Consider the following 24,661-nt stretch of genomic DNA (forward strand, 5'->3'; position numbering starts at 1 on the left):
CCAGTCAAAAATGTGCATACACCTACTCATTCACGTTTTTTTAAACTATTTTCTACATTGTAGAATAATAGTGAAGACATCAAAACTATGAAATAACACATATGGAATCATGTAGTAACCAAAAAAGTGTTGAACAAATGTTTTGATTCTTCCAAGTAGCCACCTTTTGCCTTGATGACAGCTTTGCACACTCTTGGCATTCTCTCAACCAGCTTCACCTGGAATGCTTTTCCAACAGTCTTGAAGGAGTTCCCACATATGCTGAGCACTTGTAGGCTGCTTTTCCTTCCCTTTGCGGTCCAACTCATCCCAAACTATCTCAATTGGGATGAGGTCGGGTGATTGTGGAGGCCAGGTCATCTGATGCAGTACTCCATCACTCTCCTTCTTGGTCAAATAGCCCTTACACAGTCTGGAGGTGTGTTGGGTCATTGTCCTGTTGAAAAACAAATGATAGTCCCATTAAGCGCAAACCAGATGAGATGGCGTATCGCTGCAGAATGCTGTGGTAGCCATGCTGGTTAAGTGTGCCTTGAATTCAAAATAAATCGCCAGCAAAGCACCCCCATACCATCACATCTCCTCCTCCATGCTTCACGGTGGCAACCAGACATGCAAACTTATCCAGGAAGTCCAACAATGTTATCTGGGACACCAAGGTTAAGGATTCTAGGATCCTACCTGGGGGGGGGTCCAAAATAATTATCTTGAGCACCCCAATGTCTGAAATTCAATAAAAAAATACTTGTATTTTAAACAATGGCAAATTTTTAATTGAGGAAGTGATTGAACATTTTATTGACCCTATCAACCCTGTTCAGGAAGGCAACCTTAATCTATTCTTTTCCTCCCTCTCCCCCTCTTCCTTCCTCCCTTCCTTCCTCTGCTCCACTCCTCCTCACCTCTCTTCCTCCCCTCTCCTGCCTCCTTTCACCACCGCCTCTCCCTGTTCTCTCCCTCCAGGTGACACCAGCAGTACGGTCTCAGCTCTCTGTTACACGGTCCCTAAGTCAGCTAAGGGTAGCAGTCTACACGGCCTGGAGTCTGGGTCTGACTATAAGAGTCGAGGTATGACTGTTGACAGCAGAGTCATCTTCGGCCCCGGCATCTCCATGTCCACCTGTGACGTCAAGCTCATTGATGACAGCGAATACGAACTCTCAGAGGAGTTCGAGCTCCACCTATCGGATGCCTCGGATAACGCCCGCATGGGTGATGTTAAAGTGGCAAAGGTGGTCATTGACGGACCAAATGATGCTTCAACGGTATCCCTGGGCAACGCTACGTTTACGTACAGCGAGGACGCTGGTGAGAGATTATAAGGCGTTAGTTATAAAGGCTCATAAGCCGTTATTAAGCAGTCTACCTGCAGTAAAGTGTTACTGAGGAAGTTATATCTGTGGTGACTTTACAATCTACGACCTCAAATGTTGGGTTGTGCTAGAGCGGGGATGGGCAACCTGGTGGGGTGTCACGCTTTCGCCCATCCCGAGCAAACACGGCTGATTCAGGTGTGTTAGCTGGGTCAAAAGTGTGACACCAATCAGGCCCCCAAGGACTGGAGTTGTCCATCCCTGTGCCAGAGTAAAAGGGTTTTATTAAGTTCATAAGGTATTTCCTAGTTATATTCTTCAAGAATCGATAGATGTATTTCACTGCATGCATTAACCATTGGAGAACAGGAAGTATCCCTAACCTCTGCCCTCTAACCCCGTAACGTCTGACCTTTGACTTCCAGGCACCATAGAGATTCCGGTGTTGCGGCAGGGGAGTGACCTGTCGTCGGTGACCTCTGTGTGGTGTGCCACGCGCCCCTCTGATCCCCCCTCCGCCACCCCCGGGGTCGACTACATCCCCTCCTCCAGGAAGGTGGAGTTCAAAGCTGGCAAGACTATGGAGGTACATTTTTGTATTTATCTTACTTTTAACAGGAAGTCTCATTGAGACCAAGGTCTCTTTAATGGGAAGCCCTGCATGTAAACAATTTACAAAATACAAAATAATACAAATATACTAAATTACGAACACTGAAGAGAAACAAATACATTCCTTATCGACATTTAAACACCGGGCATGCTAACTCTTACGTCTAAAGGATATTAAAGATGTTAGGTACGGTGGGAATTGACCTACGACACCTCAAAGAGGGACAGCCTACTTTCTGGTAATGAATGCAGTGATGTGTAGTGAACCTGTCACCTGTAATAAAACTACGTTGCTATGGTAATAGACCGCAGAGTCTATCATTGACTTTAATAGCAGTCCCCTGTGTTATATTTACCAGTTTAATGATACATTTTATGAAATGTCAGATTAGCATTTTTCAAGAGCAGGTATAATTCAAAGCATTTGATCTTCATAGATGTGTTGACATTAGATACAATGACAATGTCATTGATATGATACATTTCCTAAAATATTTTCGTCTTGTGTTGCTTTTTGTGAGAGTAGGAATTTAGTGTCATGGTCTGTCTCTTTCCCCTATCTCTTTCTTTCTCTCTCTCTCTCTCTCTCTCTCTCTCTCTCTCTCTCTCTCTCTCTCTCTCTCTCTCTTCTCTCTCTTATCGCTCTCTCTCTTCTCTCTCTTATCGCTCTCTCTCTTCTCTCTTTTATCGCTCTCTCTCTTTTTCTTCTCTCTTATCTCTCTCTCTTCTATCTCTCTCTCTCTCCCTTCTCTTATCTCTCTCTCTCTCTCTCTCTCTCTCCCAGACGTGCAGTCTGACCATCATGGATGACATTCAGAACCCAGCCATTGAGGGGGCGGAGGCTTTTGTAGTGTTCCTCTCCTCCCCTCAGGGGGCGGTGCTCCTCGAACCCTTCGAAGCCTCCGTGGTCATCACTGATACCTTGGATCGTACGTGTACCAATACCTAACGCGCACACACACACACACACACACACACACACACACACACACACACACACACACACACACACACACACACACACACACACACACACACACACACACACACACACACACACCCACCTGTCTTCTAGGGCAGGGTTTCCAATCTGAAAATAATCAAGCTTGATGATGAGTTGGTTGATTGAGTCAGCTGTGTAGTCAGCTGTGTAGTGCTGGGTGGGGTCAGGACCGAGTTTTGGAAAACAGAGAATTTCATCTGAAATTGTAATTTCATCATACAGTACTTCCTCAATCATAATCACTACTCATTTACCCCGCAATGCCACCCTCCCAGTACCCAGCATGCAGTTTGAGAAGACGGCGTACAAGGTGAAGGAGAAGGCAGGCGTGCTGAACATCCCCATCGTTAGAACGGGAGACCTGACGGTCAAGTCCTCTGTCCGCTGCTTCACGCGTACCATGTCTGCCATGGTCATGGACGACTTTGAGGAGAGGAGGAACGCGGACGACTCACGTATCGCCTTCCTCAAGGGAGAGAAGGTAGGTTCTTTATCAAGCCCACAGAGATTCTTCACAGCAGTTATAATAGTTGGTACGTATAGCACTCTGCCCAATGGGATAAAAACACAACCTTCTGTATAAAGCACTCCTAGACCAATAACGTTGGCTTTGATGTTATGATGATGATGTTGTTGATGATGCTAATGATGATGATGGTCCAGGTAAAAAACTGCACGGTGCACATCAATGACGACTCTGTGTTCGAGCCAGAGGAGGAGTTCCAGGTGCATCTTGGGACACCGCAGGGGGACCACTGGAGCGGGGCTATGGTGGGAGTTAGTGACATTGTCACGGTAACCATCACTAACGACGAGGACGGTAAGCAACACACAGGCTTCACTATTCTCTGTGCTTTTCTCTTTATTAACGAGTTGTACGCAGTCACTAGTGAGCGGCAGGTAGCCTAGTGGTTAGAGCTTTGGGCCAGGAAACTGAAAGGTTGCTAGATCCAATCCCCGAGCTTACGAGGTAAAAAACTTTCGTTCTGCCCCTGAACAAGGCGGTTAACCCCCTGTTCCCCGGTATGCCATCATTGTAAATAAAAATTTGCTCTTAACTGACTTGCCTATTTAAATAAAGGTTACATTTTTTTATTTTTTTATTACAGCTGTGAATAATTTTGAATAAGGTTTGAACAACTCTTAAGGCAACATATGTCCATTATTTTTGTAAAAATTGTATTAATTAGAAACATTGACGATAATTTCTTTTTCACTTCGAAAAATATGGAGTAGGTTGTGTAGATCGGTAGGAAAAACATGAAATTGAATCCCTTTTTAGATGTAATTTTAAGGTAGCAACATGTGAAGACTGTGTAAGGGGTGTGTAAGACCTTCACTAGCGATCAGTAGAGTTACAAACTCAGAGTTGATAGTTTGAGAACACTGACTTTGTATGGCATGTATTACATTGCCTAAGATAACGGCATTGTACAACATTACAAACAGAAACACAGGGCATACTTTTACATAGACAAAAAAAGCTCAGTCAATGTAAAAACAAATATGCATTGCATGTTCAATTTCACATTTTCATTGTACCTTTTTGTACTTCCCCAGCCCCCACCATAGAGTTTGAGCAGACGTCGTACCAGGTGCGGGAGCCCCCCGGGCCAGACGGCATCGAGGTGCTTAACATCAAGGTGGTCAGGACAGGAGACCAGGACCGCACCTCCAAGGTCCGCTGCAGCACCCGGGACGGATCAGCCCAGTCCGGAGTGGACTACAACCCCAAGAGCAGGGTCCTCAAATTCACCCCTGGTCAGTAAGACTTATTGAGAAGGAACACTATGGGTAGTATAGTTTGTATATCTGGCTACAAGAACCTCATAGCCAATCACATTCCCTTTAGTGATTGCTCAGACTGGCTCCTGTATATTTGTATTCACCTGTTTCAGAGGGATTTTGACAGGAAATGTAATACATTTTTACATTATTGAAGGTATTTTCCATCACATGTCGACGATGCAGCATAAGGAAATATTGACTTAACTTTTTTTGGTCTTTCTATGAAGGCATGGACCACATCCTGTTCAAAGTGGAGATTCTGTCCAATGAGGACAGGGAGTGGCACGAGTCCTTCTCATTGGTCCTCGGTCCTGACGATCCGGTGGAGGCAGTGCTTGGAGAGATCACCACGGCAACAGTCACCATCCTGGACCAGGAAGCAGCAGGGAGTCTCATTCTCCCGGCCACGCCCATCGTAAGGAGCATTACTTAATTCAATCTGAATTATAATGTAATTTTAATAAAACTATTATTTTCAGAACTTGCCAGAAAAAGAGCCAAGACAAAAAAAACATAAACTTTAAACTTTCCCTCAAAGATTGTAGCCACAGATACTTACAGTATCTTCTCTGGCCTAAAGCCTACCTTTAATATATGATTAATGATGTGACATATTTCACGATAAACCCTTTCTTCTGTTAACAGTCTTGAATAAAAATGAGGAATTGACCCCAATCAATTACACTTACTCCCAACACCCACCCTACCTCCCTCTCTCTTCCAGGTGGTATCTCTGTCAGACTATGACAACGTGGCTGAGGTGTCTAAGGAGGGCAGTAAGAAGCAGCCTGCGCCTGGTTACCCCTTGGTGTGTGTGACGCCCTGCGACCCGCACTACTCCAAATACTCTGTGATGAGGGAGCGCTGCAACGAGGCAGGCATCAACCAGACCTCTGTTCACTTCTCCTGGGAGGTGGCTGCCCCTACAGACACCAACGGGGCCAGGTCACCCTTCGAGACCGTCACTGATACCACACCCTATACTGGTGTTAACCATATGGTGAGTAGTCGAGTAGTAGTCGTAGCAGTATAGTAGTAGTAGTAGCAGTAGTAGTAGCAGTACTACAACAGTGGTAGGCCTGATCACCGACAACAACGAGACAGCCTATAGGGAGGAGGTCAGAGACCTGGCCGGGTGGTGCCAGAATAACAACCTATCCCTCAACGTAACCAAGACTAAGGAGATGATTGTGGACCACAGGAAAAGGAGCACCGAGCACGTCCCCATTCTCATCAACGGGGCTGTAATGGAGCAGGTTGAGAGCTTCAAATTCCTTGGTGTCCACATCAACAACAAATTAGAATGGTCCAAACACACCAGGACATTTGTGAAGAGGACATGACAAAGCCTATTCCCCCTCAGGAAACTAAAAAGATTTGGCATGGGTCCTCAGATCCTCAAAAGGTTCAACAGCTGCAACATCGAGAGCATCCTGACCGGTTGCATCACTGCCTGGTACGGCAATTGCTCGGCCTCCGACCGCAAGGCACTTCAGAGGGTAGTGCGTACGGCCCAGTACATCACTGGGGCAAAGCTGCCTGCCATCCAGGACCTCTACACCAGGCGGTGTCAGAGGAAGGCCTTAAAAATAGTCAAAGACCCCAGCCACCCCAGTCATAGACTGTTCTCTCTACTACCGCATGGCAAGCGGTACCGGAATGCCAAGTCTAGGATAAAAAGGCTTCTCAACAGTTTTTACCCCCAAGCCATAAGACTCCTGAACAGGTAACCAAATGGTTACCCAGACTATTTGCATTGTGTGCCCCCCCCCAACCCCTCTTTTACGCTGCTGCTACTCTCTGTTTATCTTATATGCATAGTCACTTTAACTATACATTCATGTACATACTACCTCAATTGGCCCGACCAACCAGTGCTCCCGAACATTGGCTAACCGGGCTATCTGCATTGTGTCCCACCACCCGCCAACCCCTCTTTTTACACTACTGCTACTCTCTGTTCATCATATATGCATAGTCACTTTAACCATACCCACATATACATACTACCTCAATCAGCCTGACTAACCGGTGTCTGTATATAGCCTTGCTACTCTTATTTTCAAATGTCTTTTTACTGTTGTTTTATTTCTTTACTTACCCACACACACACATACATTCTTTTTTTTCTTCTTCGCAACTATTGGTTAGAGCCTGTAAGTAAGCATTTCACTGTAAGGTCTACACCTGTTGTATTCGGTGCACGTGACAAATAAACTTTGATTTGAGTAGTAGTAGTAGCATTTGTAGTAGCAGTATAGTAGTAGTATAGTAGTAGTAGTAGTAGCAGCACTATAGTAGTAGTAGCAGTAGTGGTAGTAGTAGTAGTAGCAGCACTATAGTAGTAGTATTGACAGTAGTAGTGGTAGTAGTAGTAGTGATAGTAGTAGTGGTAGTAGTGCAGTAGTAGTGGTAGTAGTAGTAGTAGTAGTAGTAGTAGTAGTAGTAGTAGTAGTAGTAGTAGTAGTAGTAGTAGTAGTAGTAGTACAATAGTAATAGTAGTATAGTAGTACTAGTAGTAGCAGCACTATAGTAGTAGCAGTAGTAGTAGTAGTAGTAGTTGTGATAGTAGTAGTAGTAGTAGTGATAGTAGTAGTAGCAGTAGTAGTGGTGATAGTGATAGTAGTAGTAATAGTAGCAGTAGTAGTAGTAGTGATAGTAGTAGTAGTAGTAGCAGTAGTAGTAGTGATAGTGATAGTAGTAGTAATAGTAGCAGTAGTAGTAGTGATAGTAGTAGCAGCAGCAATAGATGACTGGAGTCTTTGACAATTTTGGGGGCCTTCCTCTGACACTGCATAGTGTATAGGTCCTGGATGGCAGGAAGCTTGGCCCCAGTGAGGTACTGGGCCGTACGCACTACCCTCTGTAGCGCCTTACGGTCGGATGCCGAGCAGTTGCTATACCAGGCGGTCATGCAACCAGTCAGGATGCTCTCGATGTTGCAGCTGTGGAACTTTTTGAGGATCTGGGGACCCATGCTTATTCTTTTCAGTCTCCTGAGGGTCTTGGTGTGTTTGGACCATGATAGTTTGTTGGTGATGTGGACACCAAGGTACTTGAAACTCTCGACCTGCTCCACTACAGCCTCGTCGATGTTAATGAGGGCGTGTTCGGCCCTTCCTTTTCCTGTGTTCCAGGATCAGCTCCTTTGTCTTGCTCACGTTGAGGGAGAGGTTGTTGTCCTGGCACTACACTGCCAGATCTCTGATCTCCTACCTATAGTCTGTCTCATCGTTGTCGGTGGTCAGGCCTTCCACTGTTGTGTCGTAAGGCAAACTTAATGATGGTGTTGGAGTCGTGCTTGGCCACACAGTCGTGGATGAACAGGGAGTACAGGAAGGGACTAAGCACGCACCCCTGAGGGGCTCCCGTATTGAGGATCAGCGTGGCAGATTTGTTGTTACCTACCCTTACCACCTGGGGGCAGCCCGTCAGGAAGTCCAGGTTCAAGTTGCAGAGGGAGGTGTTTAGTCCCAGGGTCCTTAGCTTAGTGATGAGCTTTCTGGGTGCTAAGGTGTTGAATGCTGAGCTGTAGTCAATGAACAGCATTCTCACATAGGTGTTCCTTTTGACTAGGTGGGAAACAGAAGTGTGGAGTGCAATCGAGATTGCATCATCTGTGGATATGTTGGGGCGGTATGCAAATTGGAGTGGGTCTAGGGTTTCCGGAATGATGGTGTTGATGTGAGCCATGACCAGCCTTTCAAAGCATTACATGGCTACGGGGATGTAGTCATTTAGGCAGGCTACCTTCTCTTTCTTGGGCACAGGGACTATGGTGGTCTGCTTGAAACATGTAGGTATTACAGACTCGGTCAGGGAGAGGTTGAAAATGTCAGTGAAGACACTTGCCAGTTGGTCCACGCATGCAATGAGTACACGTCCTGGTAATCCGTCTGGCCCCGCGGCCTTGTGAATGTTGACCTGTTGTTTATTATGCTCTACGGAGAGCATGATCACACAGTCGTCCGGAACAGCTGGTGCTCTCATGCATGCTTCTGTGTTGCTTGCCTCCAAGCGAGCAGAAAAGGTCCACTTCAGTCAGTGTAGATGAAAGGGAGGAGACAGGTTAAAGAAGTATTTTTAAGCCTTGAGACAATTGAAACATGGATTTTGTATGTGTGCCATTCAGAGGGTGAATGGGCAAGGCAACTCAATTTTAGGAAGTTGTCCTTAATGTTTTTTACACTCATAGTCTAGTATAGTCAGAAAAAGTTACATCTTAAAGGCTAATAAGGCTGATGGAACCGTTCATAGAGGGTTCTAGGAAGAACCTTTAGATGATAAAACGGTTCTAGGTCGAACCATTTACTGAGGATTCTATGAAGCACCAAAAAGGGTTCCCCTATGGGGACAAACCAAAGAACCCGTTATGGTTCTACTTAGCACCTGTTATTTCTATGAGTGTAGAATCAGTTACTAGTGGTAATGATATGTAGGAGAATGTTCTGTTGTAGTCTGTGTGTTTGTGTGTGTCTGTGAGCGTTTACAAAAATGAATTTCTTCAGCTGATTGACAGACTGATTGACTGATTGACTGACTGACTGATTGACTGACTGACTGATTGACTGATTGATTTACTGATTGACTGACTGATTGACAGACTGACTGGCTGGCTGACTGATTGACTGAATGATTGATTGACTGACTGGCTGACTGACTAACTGGCGTGACTGGCTGACTGATTGACTGGCTGACTGATTGACTGGCTGACTGATTGACTGGCTGACTGATTGACTGGCTGACTGATTGACTGAATGATTGATTGACTGACTGGCTGACTGACTGACTAACTGACTGACTGGCTGGCTGACTGATTGACTGACTGACTGACTGACTGATTGACTGACTGATTGACAGGCTGATTGTCTGACTGACTGTCTGATTGATTAATTAACTGATTGACTGATTGATTGACTGATTGGCTGATTGACTGATTGATTGATTGGCTGATTGACTGACAGGCTGATTGATTAATTAACTGACTGACTGTCTGACTGATTGACTGACTGATTAATTGACTGACTGACTGATTAATTGACTGACTGACTGATTGGCTGGCTGGCTGATTGATTAATTGACTAACTGGCTGACTGACTGCCTGGCTGACTGACTGACTGACTAACTGACTAACTGGCTGATTGACTGACTGACTGACTGTATTTGCTCCACAGGTCCTGGACAGTATCTATTTCTCTCGGAGGTTCCATGTGCGCTGTGTGGCCCAGGCCCGGGACAAGTCCGGCCATCTTGGAACACCCCTGAGGAGTAACATAGCAACCATTGGCACCGAGGGTTCCATATGCCACACCCCTGTTACCACGGGAACAGCCCGAGGGTTCCAGGCCCAGTCGTTCATCGCCAGTCTGAAGTATCTGGATGTCAAACACAAGGAGCACCCCAACCGGTGAGCAGGGAGTCATTCACACACACACAAACACAATGAGCAGGTGTGCAAACACACAAACAGTCATGCAGCCAAACATACTATAACACAAGAAGCTACCCAACCGATGAGCTCACCAAACACAAACATATCTGCATATGGTCTATAATAGTTCTAGAACACCTCCATATGGTCTATAATACATTTTTTTTTACATTTTAGTCATTTAGCAGACGCTCTTATCCAGAGCGACTTACAGTACTGAATGCATACATTTCAATTCATATACTTTTTTTTCCCCCCATACTGGCCTCCCGTGGGAATCGAACCCACAACCCTGGCGTTGCAAACACCATTGCAAACACCATGCTCTACCAACTGAGCAATAGTTCTAGAACACCTCCATATGGTATATAATAGTTATATAACACTAACCTTTTGTTGTCTTCTTTTTCTTCTGCAGTATCCACATCTCGGTGCAGATCCCCCACCAGGATGGTATGCTGCCCCTAGTGTCCAGCATGCCCCTCCACAACCTTCACTTCCTGCTGTCAGAGTCCATCTACAGACAGCAGCACATCTGTTCAAACCTGGTCACTCTCAAAGACCTGCAGGGGGTCTCTGGTGAGCATACACACACTTGATCACACACACACACACGTGCTTGATCACACACACGTGCTTGAACACACAGCCACTCATCCTTAAAATGCACTTACGCTTCAACACACACACACACACACACACACACACACACACACACACACACTGATGTGCACCAAATAATATAAATCCTCCCTTTAACAAAAGTGTGTTTGATATGTGTTTCAGAGACGGGTTTCCTGGATGATGTCCAGTATGACAGTATCTCTCTGGGTCCGGGTTATGACAGACCCTATCAGTTCAACCCCAGTGTCAGAGAGGCTAAGAGCATCCAGCTGTACAAACACCTCAACCTGAAGAGCTGTATCTGGACCTTCGATGCCTACTACGACATGACGGAACTCATAGACGTCTGTGGAGGCTCAGTCACTGCTGACTTCCAGGTACGCTACAATACGCCCTGCAGTGGGTTAGAGGGTCACATAGAGGGTTAGGGGTCACATAGGGTTAGGGGTCACATAGGGTTAGGGGTCACATAGGGTTAGGGGTCACGTAGAGGGCTAGGGGTCACGTAGAGGGCTAGGGGTCACATAGAGGGTTAGAGGGTCACATAGTGGGTTAGGGGCCACATAGAGGGCTAGGGGCCACATAGAGGGCCTAGGGGTCACGTAGAGGGTTAGGGGTCACTTAGAGGGTCACATAGAGGGCTAGGGGTCACGTAGAGGGCTAGGGGTCACGTAGAGGGTTAGGGGTCACATAGAGGGTTAGGGGTCACATAGAGTGTTAGGGGTCACATAGAGGGTTAGGGGTCACATAGAGGGTTAGGGGTCACATAGAGGGTTAGGGGTCACATAGAGGGTCACATAGAGGGTTAGGGGTCACATAGAGGGGCCTAGGGGGTCACGTAGAGGGCTAGGGGTCACGTAGAGGGCTAGGGGTCACGTAGAGGGCTAGGGGTCACGTAGAGGGCTAGGGGTCACGTAGAGGGCTAGGGGTCACGTAGAGGGATAGGGGTCACGTAGAGGGCTAGGAGTCACATAGAGGGCTAGGGGTCACATAGAGGGTTAGGGGTCACACTGTACTCTAGTGTTTATCATGCTCTGAATTCACTTCTGTTTCCTTTCATTTTTGGAGGCTTTCCATTTCTGGCACATTACTAGTGGACATAATATTATCACAGATATCCCTTTACACACCATAAGACATTATGATTGGAGTCCACAGTACTATTGTGTCCACATTGGCTAGTCAGGTTGATTTGCATTGACTTTGGTTTCCCAGTCACGTGAGCACACAGGCAGTAGAAGGCTTGAATGATCAGATAGAGTTTACATGTGACTCATCCCAACCACAGTATGCAAAACATTCTAGGACTGACTACAGGTGTTGCTACTGTATGTCACCTTATATCATGCCATGTTTAGTAGCATTACGTCATATCATACGGTGTCAACTTGGTCATGTCTTGTGTATGCCCCCCCCACAGGTTCGTCAATCAGTTGTTCCTGGTTGAGTAGTGTTATTTCCTGTCACTTTATCTTATGTCATGCGCTATGTCCCCCCAGGTGCGTGACTCGGCGCAGTCGTTCCTGACGGTGCAGGTTCCTCTCTATGTGTCGTATATCTACGTAACGGCTCCCAGGGGCTGGGCTTCTCTGGAACACCACACTGAAATGGAGTTCTCTTTCTTCTACGACACCGTGCTCTGGAGGACAGGTGTGTGTGTGTGGGGGGGGTGTGTGGGGGGGCTGTGTGTGTGTGGGTGGGGGCTGTGTGTGTGTGTGGGGGGGGGGGGGGGCTGTGTGTGTGGGGGGGGGGCTGTGTGTGTGTGGGGGGCTGTGTGTGTGTGGGGGGGCTGTGGTGGTGGGGGGGCTGTGGTAGGGGGGATGTATAAGGGGCTATGTGTGAGTGTTAAATGTAATATTATACATGTATGTATGTTTCTGTGTAACTCCATTTAACTGGTATGTTTCTGTGTAACTCCATTTAACTGGTATGTTTCTGTGTAACTCCATTTAACTGGTATGTTTCTGTGTAACTCCATTTAACTGGTATGTTTCTGTGTTACTCCATTAAACTGGTTTGTTTCTGTGTAACTCCATTTAACTGGTTTGTTTCTGTGTAACTCCATTTAACTGGTATGTTCCTGTGTTACTCCATTAAACTGGTATGTTTCTGTGTTACTCCATTAAACTGGTTTGTTTCTGTGTAACTCCATTTAACTGGTATGTTCCTGTGTTACTCCATTTAACTGGTATGTTTCTGTGTAACTCCATTTAACTGGTATGTTCCTGTGTTACTCCATTTAACTGGTATGTTTCTGTGTTACTCCATTAAACTGGTTTGTTTCTGTGTAACTCCATTTAACTGGTATGTTTCTGTGTTACTCCATTAAACTGGTTTGTTTCTGTGTAACTCCATTTAACTGGTATGTTCCTGTGTCCACTAGGCATCCAGACAGACAGCGTTCTGTCAGCCAGACTCCAAATCATCAGGATCTACATAAGAGAAGATGGCCGTCTGGTCATCGAGTTCAAAACACACGCCAAGTTCAGGGGCCAGTTTGTCCCCGAGCACCACACCCTGCCTGGGCACAAGTCCCACCTGATGGCCCCGGACCACCTGGGTGGGATAGAGTTCGACATGCAGCTCATCTGGAGCGCCCAGTCCTTTGATTCTCCCTACCAGCTCTGGAAGGCTACCTCCTCTTACAGCAGGTCAGTAAACAGACATACTGTTATATACAGTTATAGATATATATTAATAGATATACCCAGTCCTTTGATTCTCCCTACCAGCTCTGGAACGCTACCTCCTCTTACAGCAGGTCAGTAAACAGACATACTGTTATATACAGTTATAGATATATATTAATAGATATACCCAGTCCTTTGATTCTCCCTACCAGCTCTGGAAGGCCACCTCCTCTTACAGCAGGTCAGTAAACAGACATACTGTTATATACAGTTATAGATATATATTAATAGATATACCCAGTCCTTTGATTCTCCCTACCAGCTCTGGAAGGCCACCTCCTCTTACAGCAGGTCAGTAAACAGACATACTGTTATATACAGTTATAGATATATATTAATAGATATACCCAGTCCTTTGATTCTCCCTACCAGCTCTGGAACGCTACCTCCTCTTACAGCAGGTCAGTAAACAGACATACTGTTATATACAGTTATAGATATATATTAATAGATATACCCAGTCCTTTGATTCTCCCTACCAGCTCTGGAAGGCTACCTCCTCTTACAGCAGGTCAGTAAACAGACATACTGTTATATACAGTTATAGATATATATTAATAGATATACCCAGTCCTTTGATTCTCCCTACCAGCTCTGGAACGCTACCTCCTCTTACAGCAGGTCAGTAAACAGACATACTGTTATATACAGTTATAGATATATATTAATAGATATACCCAGTCCTTTGATTCTCCCTACCAGCTCTGGAACGCTACCTCCTCTTACAGCAGGTCAGTAAACAGACATACTGTTATATACAGTTATAGATATATATTAATAGATATACCCAGTCCTTTGCCCCCCAGCCTGGCGCTCCTCCCTCAGCGGCAGTCGCCGTCGTGAGACCCAGCCGCCCCCGCCTGGCGCACCTCCTCTTACAGCAGGTCAGTAAACAGACATACTGTTATATACAGTTATAGATATATATTAATAGATATACCCAGTCCTTTGACTCTCCCTACCTGCTCTGAGGGCCACCTCCTCTTACAGCAGGTCAGTAAACAGACATACTGTTATATACAGTTATAGATATATATTAATAGATATACCCAGTCCTTTGACTCTCCCTACCTGCTCTGAGGGCCACCTCCTCTTACAGCAGGTCAGTAAACAGCGCGGGCCCGCCTGACTCTCCCTACCTGCTCTGAGGGCCACCTCCTCTTACAGCAGGTCAGTAAACAGACAGACTGTTATATACAGTTATAGATATATATTAATCGATATACCCAGTCCTTTGATTCTCCCTACCAGCTCTGGAAGGCCATGTCCTCTTACAGCAGGTCAGTAAACAGACATACTGTTATATACAGTTATAGATATATATTAATAGATATACCCAGTCCTTTGATTCTCCCTACCAGCTCTGGAAGGCCACGTCCTCTTACAGCAGGTCAGTAAACAGACATACTGTTACATACAGTTATAGATATATATTAATAGATATACCCAGTCCTTTGACTCTCCCTACCTGCTCTGAGGGCCACCTCCTCTTACAGCAGGTCAGTAAACAGACATACTGTTACATACAGTTATAGATATATATTAATAGATATACCCAGTCCTTTGACTCTCCCTACCTGCTCTGAGGGCCACCTCCTCTTACAGCAGGTCAGTAAGGGTTACTCGGTGTGTAAGCTTTTGTTCCAACCTGTGTCTTCTGCATGCCACAAAACAGTGTTAGCCTGCTGAGCTAAGTTAAAGGCTAGGCATTAGCCTGGGGACCTAATGTAAGTCGTCAGGTCTCAGGGCAAGGTTAAATCATAATGTAAGTGTGATTCAGAAGCGTCTCTGTTAGAGGAGCTTTAACATAATGTATGCGCTTGTTGTGTTCCAGGAAAGACTACTCTGGAGAGTACACAGTGTTTCTGATCCCCTGTACCGTGCAGCCAACCCAACCATGGACCGACCCTGGAGACAAGCCTCTGTCCTGCACAGCCCACGCCCCAGAGAAGTATGTCCCTCTACAGTCACTAAACACTACTTAGTGAGGGCCCCAGAGAAATATGTCCCTCTACAGCCACCATACACTACTTAGTGAGGCCCCCAGAGAAGTATGTCCCTCCACAGCCGCCATACACTTCTTAGTGAGAGCCCCAGAGAATTATGTCCCTCCACAGCCGCCATACACTTCTTAGTGAGGTCCATACACTTTTGCCATGCTCCTATCTAGACATTCTTGCCGTGCTCCTATCCAGACACTGTTGTCATGCTCCAATCTAGACACTTGGTTGGCAAATAAAGATATGGTTGATTTGGTTAAATATGTCACACAAACATTTGTTGTGGTGTTCCTCAAGGCTCCATCCTAGGACCTGTTTCATATGACCATGCTCGACATAAACGGTAAGAACCTGACATTTTGTCATCTCTCCCAGGTTCCAATTACCTATAGCCTTCCAGCAGACCAACCGACCGGTGCCTGTCGTGTACAGCCTCAACACAGAGTTTCAGCTGTGCAACAATGAGAAGGTGTTCATGATGGACCCGGCCGTCGCTGACATGTCCATGGCTGAGATGGACTACAAGGGAGCCTTCTCTATGGGTACAATAACTGTTCCACACACAAGTCACAGGGCAGACTCAAATGAAGAGAACGGGGATAGTTGAGCTATTACCCATTATCTACATGACCATACATCCCGACTTACACAAAGATTTTGTAAAAATATACACTATTTCCCTTTCCACAGTGACGGAAAATGGAAAGCATGGCTCAATTTACCACACTTGCCCATATGTCTGTGATGCCACTGGGTTCAGAATGTGTGGCCCTTATATCCAGTCATGTACAACTTGTCTCTCTGCTGCCCCTACAGGCCAGACACTGTACAACAGGGTGCTGCGAATTACAGTATTGTCTCTCTGCTGCCCCTACAGGCCAGATGCTATACAACAGGGTGCTGCGAATCACAGTATTGTCTTTCTGCTGCCCCTACAGGCCAGACACTGTACAACAGGGTGCTGCGAATTACAGTATTGTCTCTCTGCTGCCCCTACAGGCCAGACACTGTACAACAGGGTGCTGTTTATTACAGTATTGTCTCTCTGCTGCCCCTACAGGCCAGATGCTATACAACAGGGTGCTGTTTATTACAGTATTGTCTCTCTGCTGCCCCTACAGGCCAGATGCTATACAACATGGTGCTGTTTATTACAGTATTGTCTCTCTGCTACCCCTACAGGCCAGATGCTATACAACAGGTGCTGTTTATTACAGTATTGTCTCTCTGCTGCCCCTACAGGCCAGATGCTATACAACATGGTGCTGTTTATTACAGTATTGTCTCTCTGCTGCCCCTACAGGCCAGATGCTATACAACAGGTGATGTTTATTACAGTATTGTCTCTCTGCTGCCCCTACAGGCCAGATGCTATACAACAGGTGCTGTTTATTACAGTATTGTCTCTCTGCTGCCCCTACAGGCCAGATGCTATACAACAGGTGCTGTTTATTACAGTATTGTCTTTCTGCTGCCCCTACAGGCCAGATGCTATACAACAGGTGCTGTTTATTACAATATTGTCTCTCTGCTGCCCCTACAGGCCAGATGCTATACAACATGGTGCTGTTTATTACAGTATTGTCTCTCTGCTGCCCCTACAGGCCAGATGCTATACAACATGGTGCTGTTTATTACAGTATTGTCTCTCTGCTGCCCTACAGGCCAGATGCTATACAACATGGTGCTGTTTATTACAGTATTGTCTTTCTGCTGCCCCTACAGGCCAGATGCTATACAACAGGTGCTGTTTATTACAGTATTGTCTCTCTGCTGCCCCTACAGGCCAGATGCTATACAACAGGTGCTGTTTATTACAGTATTGACTTTCTGCTGCCCCTACAGGCCAGATGCTATACAACATGGTGCTGTTTATTACAGTATTGTCTCTCTGCTGCCCCTACAGGCCAGATGCTATACAACAGGTGCTGTTTATTACAGTATTGACTTTCTGCTGCCCCTACAGGCCAGATGCTATACAACAGGTGCTGTTTATTACAGTATTGTCTCTCTGCTGCCCCTACAGGCCAGATGCTATACAACAGGTGCTGTTTATTACAGTATTGACTTTCTGCTGCCCCTACAGGCCAGATGCTATACAACAGGTGCTGTTTATTACAGTATTGTCTCTCTGCTGCCCCTACAGGCCAGATGCTATACTACATGGTGCTGTGTATTACACTATTGTCTCTCTGCTGCCCCTACAGGCCAGACATTGTATGGCAGGGTGCTGTGGAACCCGGAGCAGAACCTGAACTCAGCCTACAAGCTGCAGCTGGAGAAGGTGTACCTGTGTACTGGACGGGATGGATACGTGCCCTTCTTCGACCCCACAGGGACTCTGTACAACGAGGGCCCTCAGTACGGCTGCATCCAGCCCAACAAACACCTCAAACACAGGTTCCTGATCCTGGTATGTATATCTACAGAGATGGAAAGAGGTCATGCGTCCTATGTTTTCCATGTCTGCCATGGAGCTGCCCATCCTAATACAGGTTTTGTGGCAATTGTGCCCTCTACTCATCTCTATGATGGTACAGTTTCTATTCAACTCCCGTTGTCCTCTTGTAGTGGTTGGAGATATTGGTGATGTTCCAGGTTGTCCTTTTTTCGCGCTGCACATCTCAGCAGATTTCCATGTCACATGAATGTGCTTCCTGAGGTGCTTAAAAACACTGATAATCTGTGCAGTGTGACTGAAATTTTGAGAAACCTGGAATTGCAGGCAGTGCCACTCTTTGTAGATTTACATATAGTCCTTTTATCAGACACTTTTATTCCAACCCAACTTGTATTACAGAGAGCACACTGCACATTGCACAACCTAAGTGTTTGCTTGCTCCACGCTTTTACCAATTTGAGAACACATCGTTGACTGTGACCTTTTGGTTTGTCTGTGGTATGTCACCCAACGTAAACAGCCACCCATGTGACCTGATAGACTGGTTTGATCCACGTCGCTCAGGGCATAGTCATGGACTTAAAGAGATAAGACTTTGAGCTGTTCAAATAGGAGGAATCTTATTGGTGTACAAATCACTTCTCTGGTATCGTATTGTTGGATCATTTATGCTAATGTTTTCAAAAATGGGTGTATGGCAGGCTATTGTCACAAATGCTGGAAATTTTACATTTTACTGAAACTGCTTGTTTTACTGAAACCACATTTTACTGAAACTACACATTTTACTGAAACTTTACATTTTACTGAAACTACACATTTTACTGAAACTACAACTGAAAGTCCAACCTTTACTTAAGCAATAAGGCCTGAGGGGGTGTGGTATTTGGACAATATATCCCGGCTAAGAGCTGTTCTTATGCACAACGCAACGCGGAGTACCTGGGTACAGCCCTTAGCCGTGGTATATTGGCCATATACCACAAACCCCCGAGGTGCCTTATTGCTATTATAAACAGGTTACCAATGTAATTAGAGCAGTATAAATACATGTTTTGTCATTATCACAGCTGTCAGCCAATCAGCATTCATGGCTCAAACCAACCAGTTTATAATGAGATTTAAACAACAATTGTACTAATGTACTTTCTGCATCTATAGCCCACATCCAGCAGTTATCTAGCCTTGTTAGCATGTATGCTAGTGTTTGATTTGATAGTGTCTGGATAAGTTGAAATAACGGTGTTGTTAACGTCTCTCCTTTAGGACCGGAAGCAGCCTGACATCTGTGACAGGTACTTCCATGACGTTCCCTTCGAGGCTAACTTTGCGTCGGATATCACCGAGCTACAGACCATGACAGCCATACCTGGTGTTGATGGATTTACCATGAAAGTTGATGCCCTGTACAAGGTCAGCAAAGACAAAGACTTATCCACTTAACTGTAATGATTTATTCAATGATAATGTACTGCTTATGAATGCATTATATATGAGTTCGAAATGTGTTATGAAGGCCTTAGGTACCCTTCAAAAAGGTCTTCAAGTTTGAGAGTAACTCTCTCAGTAACTGATCTGACTTATCTCCATGGTAACTCTCTCTCTCTTTTGATTGACAGGTGGAGGCGGGGCATCAGTGGTACCTTCAGGTGATCTACGTGATTGGTCCAGATTCCATATCCGGCCCCAGGATTCAGCGCTCTCTGACCTATCAGCTCACCCACAGCAGCGGCGGGGGGCGGACTCGCCGGGACCTGGTCAATCAGCTGAGCCAAAGCATCGGCCACAGCCGTGCTCGCCGGGACCTTGTTGACCACAGCGGACGTCTCACTCTAGACCAGTCTCTGATATATGACAACGAGGGTGACCAGACGAAGAACGGAACCAACATGAAGACTCTCCGCCTCGAGGTCCCCGCTGCCTCAACCTTTAACCACCAGATGGGCGGTTCGGTGGGTGGGGGCGTGGCAGCACTAACCCTGTTGGTCCTCGTCCTGCTGGCTTCATGTTTACTCTTCAGGAAGTGCCGACGATCGGCTGGGAAGAAGCCGTCCCAGATGGCGGAGGAGTTCCCTCTGAACACCAAAGTAGAGGTGTGTTTGGAGAGGACCCTGGAGAAGAACTTCAGCTCCAAACACTGCACCGTCAGGAACATCAACATCAACCGCAACTACGACAACGTCAACTCCAAGGTCAACAGAGACGCAAAGGTCAACGGAGGGGCAAAAGTCAAGCAGGTCAACTTGGAGGTCAAGCTCCACAACAACCTCAACAACGACGGCACCGAGGTCTGAGGATCCATTGTTTACCCTGGCTAGATAATTTCCCAGGCGGGCTGCCAACGTTGTCAAATTGAAACTAGTAGAAGTAACAGTTCTACTCAAGGGGAAACATCTCCCGGTGTGGAGGAGTATTTTATGAGACATCTAAAAGAAATGTAGTTTTCTAAAAAGCGTTTGTTTGTACTTATGGAATGAAATATTGTTTGTTAATGTATTTTTATATGACCGTGATGAGATATAAAAGTAAAAAGGGAAGCGTTGTTTTTGACCGCCAGCTATGCAGCGTTTATTCAAATCATTTCAAATCTGGGCTACCTCAGGAATAGGGAAACGAGTGAACAACTATCGAACTATGGCGTAAAACACGATTGATTGTGTCATTATTTGAATCTATTTGGCTCTCTTTAGTTTTTTTTTTTCTTGTTTTCAACTTGTCATCGTTGTTGAACGACTAGAGAGTTTGGAATCAGTCAAGGGAAATATGCTGCCTTGTTTTTGCTTTTGTGTTTCCATGACAACAACAACGCCAAAATGATCAACATATGGTAGCCCAGGTACTTTGCTACAGCTTGTCGTGAATAATTTGAATAGTTCAGTTATAGCTCGGCTGCATTATTTAATCGCAGTGCCATTAATATGACAACTATGAAAGTATTAAACACAGTCAGGACCCCAATCCTAACTCCACTTTCGTTCATCATTCATTCATTTCAATGGAAGATTTGCACCAAAACTTTAGGTTACAGGCCTATAGCGTGTTATGGTCTTCTGCCCACAACTAAATGAGTAGTGTTGTAAATTATATATTTTCAAGTGCAATTAATCCATGAACACACTCTCTCCTCAAACTAAGTTCTCTGCATGTGGAACTAAGATCCAGCCTAGTAATATGGTGTGACACCCTATCCCCTATACCAGTGTTTCCCTACTCCAGTACCCCAACAGCCCACCTCCAGTCCTCCAGTAACCCCAACAGCCCAACTCCAGTACCCCAACAGCCCAACTCCAGTCCTCCAGTAGCCCAACTCCAGTCCTCCAGTACCCCAACAGTCCAACTCCAATCCTCCAGTACCCCCAACAGCCCATCTCCAGTCCTCCAGTACCCCCAACAGCCCAACTCCAGTCCTCCAGTATCCCCAACAGCCCAACTCCAGTCCTCCAGTAACCCCAACAGCCCAACTCCAGTCCTCCAGTACCCCCAACAGCCCAACTCCAGTCCTCCAGTACCCCCAACAGCCCAACTCCGGTCCTCCAGTACCCCCAACAGCCCAACTCCGGTCCTCCAGTACCCCCAACAGCCCAACTCCAGTCCTCCAGTACCCCCAACAGCCCAACTCCGGTCCTCCAGTACCCCCAACAGCCCAACTCCAGTCCTTCAGTACCCCCAACAGCCCAACTCCAGTCCTCCAGTATCCCCAACAGCCCATCTCCAGTCCTCCAGTACCCCCAACAGCCCAACTCCAGTCCTCCAGTACCCCCAACAGCCCAACTCCAGTCCTCCAGTACCCCCAACAGCCCAACTCCAGTCCTCCAGTACCCCCAAACAGCCCAACTCCAGTCCTCCAGTACACCCAAAAGCCCACATTATTGTTGTAGCCGCAGACAAACTCACCTGATTCAACTCATTGAGCATTGGGCTGTTGGGAGTACTGGAGGTCTGGAGTTGGGAAACATTGATATATACTTTATAGTGCACCAATGGGTCCTAGTCAAAAGTAGTGCACTAGGGAATAGGGGTGTCTTTTTGGACGCACACTGGCTGCATTTACACGGGCAGACAATTCTGACCTTTCGACATCACATTTTTTTCACAGCTAATCTGATTGGTCAAAAAAACAATTAGTGAATAATGATCAGAATTGGGCTGCCTGTGTAAATGCCTATGTTATTTTTTAAATTTAGACAAAAAGCTCAACAGCTTTCCATAAGTGCCATTACATGTAGTACTGTCTCATGCATTTCCAAATCCATACAAATAGTCCAAAGTGTTTTCACCAAAAGGGTAAAAAGTGGAATACTACTGCTGTAGATTAGATAGCCTAGCTACGTTGGTACCCAGCCACCTACTCACTCACTCACTCCCATTGGATGCTGCTGTAGCCTTGTGATTATTACTATAACAGAACTGATTTCTTTATTTTTTTTATTTCAATATGTTAGTTAAATTGTAATATTTTATACAAGATGTGTGTCTGTTTTATTTTATGCCTTGCCTTTAGTGTGCCAAAACACCCCAAATGCCTCAGTTCTATATTTGTGATGTACATACAAGTACAATGCCACAACACCATGGTTGCATCTCAAATGGCATCGTATTCCCTTTGTAGTGCACTACTTGACAATAGGGCACCATATTGACAATAGGGCGCCATACAGACAATAGGGCGCCATATAGACAATAGGGTGCCATATAGACAATAGGGCACCATATAGACAATAGGGTGCCATTTGGGACATTGCCTATGTTCACTCACATAATTATTTAACTGTTGATATTGCAGTATGCATAATTATCATGTTATTACCCATATCATTTATTACCCATATCATGTCATTACCCATATCATGTTATTACACCATATCATGTCATTACCCATATCATGGTATTACACCATATCATGTTATTACCCATATCCTGTTATTACCCATATCATGTTATTACCCATATCCTGTTATTACCCATATCATGTTATTACCCATATCATGTTATTAGCCATATGTCATTACCCATATCATGTTATTACCCATATCATGTTATTACCCATATCATGTCATTACCCATATGTTATTACCCATATCATGTTATTACCCATATCATGTCATTACACTATATCCTGTTATTACCCATATCATGTCATTACCCATATCCTGTTATTACCCATATCATGTCATTACCCATATCCTGTCATTACCCATATCATGTCATTACCCATATCATGTCATTACCCATATCATGTTATTACTGTATGTTTGGTCAATCATCTGTTAAAATAATGTGTAACATTTGTGGTGTGTGTTTGTAAGTGTTATAACACAACCAATCATTGATTGATTGATTGATTGATTGATTATGGCAGACGACTACTTCAGCACAGCATCCCACAGCACTGAATGTTCTGCAGAAAACCATTTTGTGGGGCATTGGTTTGTCAATAGCTCTCTCTCTCTCCCATCTCTCTCCCTCTCTCTCTCCCCCTCTCTCTCTCCCTCTCTCTCTCCCGCTCTCCCTCTCTTTCTCTCTTTCAATCTCTTTCATTTCATAGAACTGCGTGCCTATCAATAAAACAGTGGGAAGTTGGAGATTTTTGGTGCTATCATTTATGGAAATAATTCCAATGCTATCAATATGATGCCTGTATTCGGTGCCTTTTTAGTAATAAAAATGTTAAACACACGCTTGTATATTCCTTGCTAACTGGGTTGTTTCTGGAAGGCCAATCAAACCTGATAGTGTTCCAGGTTTAACCAGTAGTTAGTGGTCAGTGCTGTATGGTAATAAAACTATCAGTCTGTTTCAAGAAGGAGCAACAGACCTACAAGACATTTTTACTACTAAAAGTCCATTCCCCCCCAAGGGGCTCTGGCACAGCCTGTACACGGCTTATGTTCAAACCACAAACATGATTTTTGTTTTGAGGGATTGTAAAAAAAAAAAAAATGGTTTGCTATGTTTGCTGAGTAACCATTAATTCTCAAACATCCATGTAGCACCTGTCTGCATCCGTACAAGCTTTATTAAAAACCAATATGAGATATGAGCCTCCCCAAGCCATGTATATTTAAGTAGAGTAGGCCTACACACTGGGGGAAAAAAATGGTAGAATCAACATTGTTTCCACGTCATTTCAACCAATAGAAGTCAACACTATTACGTTGAATCAATGTGGAAAACTGATTGGATTTGAAAAAAGTCATCAACGTAAGGTAATTTTGTATTTTTTTCCCCCACCATTTTAACCTAAATCCAGTGACATGGTGACCTTTCTTGTTGATTTCATGTTGAATTCACATGACTCAAAATCAACACTATGTCATAGGTGTCGTAAGGATAGGACCAAGGCGCAGTGGGTAAAGTGCTCATCTTCTTATTTTATTAAAGAAAACACTTAATCAAAATAAACAAATGACAAAAACAGTCCAGTAAGGTGCACAGACTATACTAGAAACAACCACCCACAAAACACAAGAGAAAACAAACCCAACTAAATATGGCCTCCAATTAGAGACAACGACAACCAGCTGCTTCTAATTGGAGGTCATTGCCAAAAACCCAACATAGAAATAGAAAACTAGATAAACACATAGAAATAGATAACGTAGAACATAAACCAAAAACACCGAAACACACAAAACAAACACCCCCTGCCACGCCCTGACCAAACTACAATAACAAATAACCTCTTTTACTGGTCAGGACGTGACACACTAGACATTGAACTGATGTCTGTGCCCAGCAGGTACTGTGTATCAGTGTTCTAGATTAATATACAGGGTAACAGTGTTCTAGATTAATAAAC

General features: G+C 45.1%; 1 protein-coding gene across 2 annotated transcripts in view; it reads left to right on the forward strand.

The window, feature by feature from the left end:
* Positions 1 to 23,538, forward strand: part of fras1 (Fraser extracellular matrix complex subunit 1) — a 359,498-nt gene extending 335,960 nt beyond the window's left edge. For both annotated transcript variants that reach the window (XM_082961570.1, XM_082961571.1), the window contains 18 exons: positions 964 to 1,308; positions 1,739 to 1,899; positions 2,710 to 2,854; positions 3,204 to 3,409; positions 3,592 to 3,748; positions 4,489 to 4,689; positions 4,944 to 5,131; positions 5,441 to 5,716; positions 9,891 to 10,123; positions 10,566 to 10,726; positions 10,934 to 11,148; positions 12,271 to 12,421; positions 13,155 to 13,422; positions 15,296 to 15,412; positions 15,837 to 16,003; positions 17,669 to 17,874; positions 19,129 to 19,275; positions 19,482 to 23,538. In XM_082961570.1, the coding sequence (XP_082817696.1) occupies positions 964 to 1,308; positions 1,739 to 1,899; positions 2,710 to 2,854; positions 3,204 to 3,409; positions 3,592 to 3,748; positions 4,489 to 4,689; positions 4,944 to 5,131; positions 5,441 to 5,716; positions 9,891 to 10,123; positions 10,566 to 10,726; positions 10,934 to 11,148; positions 12,271 to 12,421; positions 13,155 to 13,422; positions 15,296 to 15,412; positions 15,837 to 16,003; positions 17,669 to 17,874; positions 19,129 to 19,275; positions 19,482 to 20,156 (4,019 nt within the window). In that variant the 3' untranslated portion in view covers positions 20,157 to 23,538. The remainder of the gene's footprint in view (positions 1 to 963; positions 1,309 to 1,738; positions 1,900 to 2,709; positions 2,855 to 3,203; positions 3,410 to 3,591; positions 3,749 to 4,488; positions 4,690 to 4,943; positions 5,132 to 5,440; positions 5,717 to 9,890; positions 10,124 to 10,565; positions 10,727 to 10,933; positions 11,149 to 12,270; positions 12,422 to 13,154; positions 13,423 to 15,295; positions 15,413 to 15,836; positions 16,004 to 17,668; positions 17,875 to 19,128; positions 19,276 to 19,481) is intronic.
* Positions 23,539 to 24,661: the final 1,123 nt, after the last annotated feature.

Source organism: Salmo salar, chromosome 15 (genome assembly GCF_965601325.2).
Source record: "Salmo salar chromosome 15, fSalSal1, whole genome shotgun sequence".
NCBI lineage: Eukaryota > Metazoa > Chordata > Actinopteri > Salmoniformes > Salmonidae > Salmo > Salmo salar.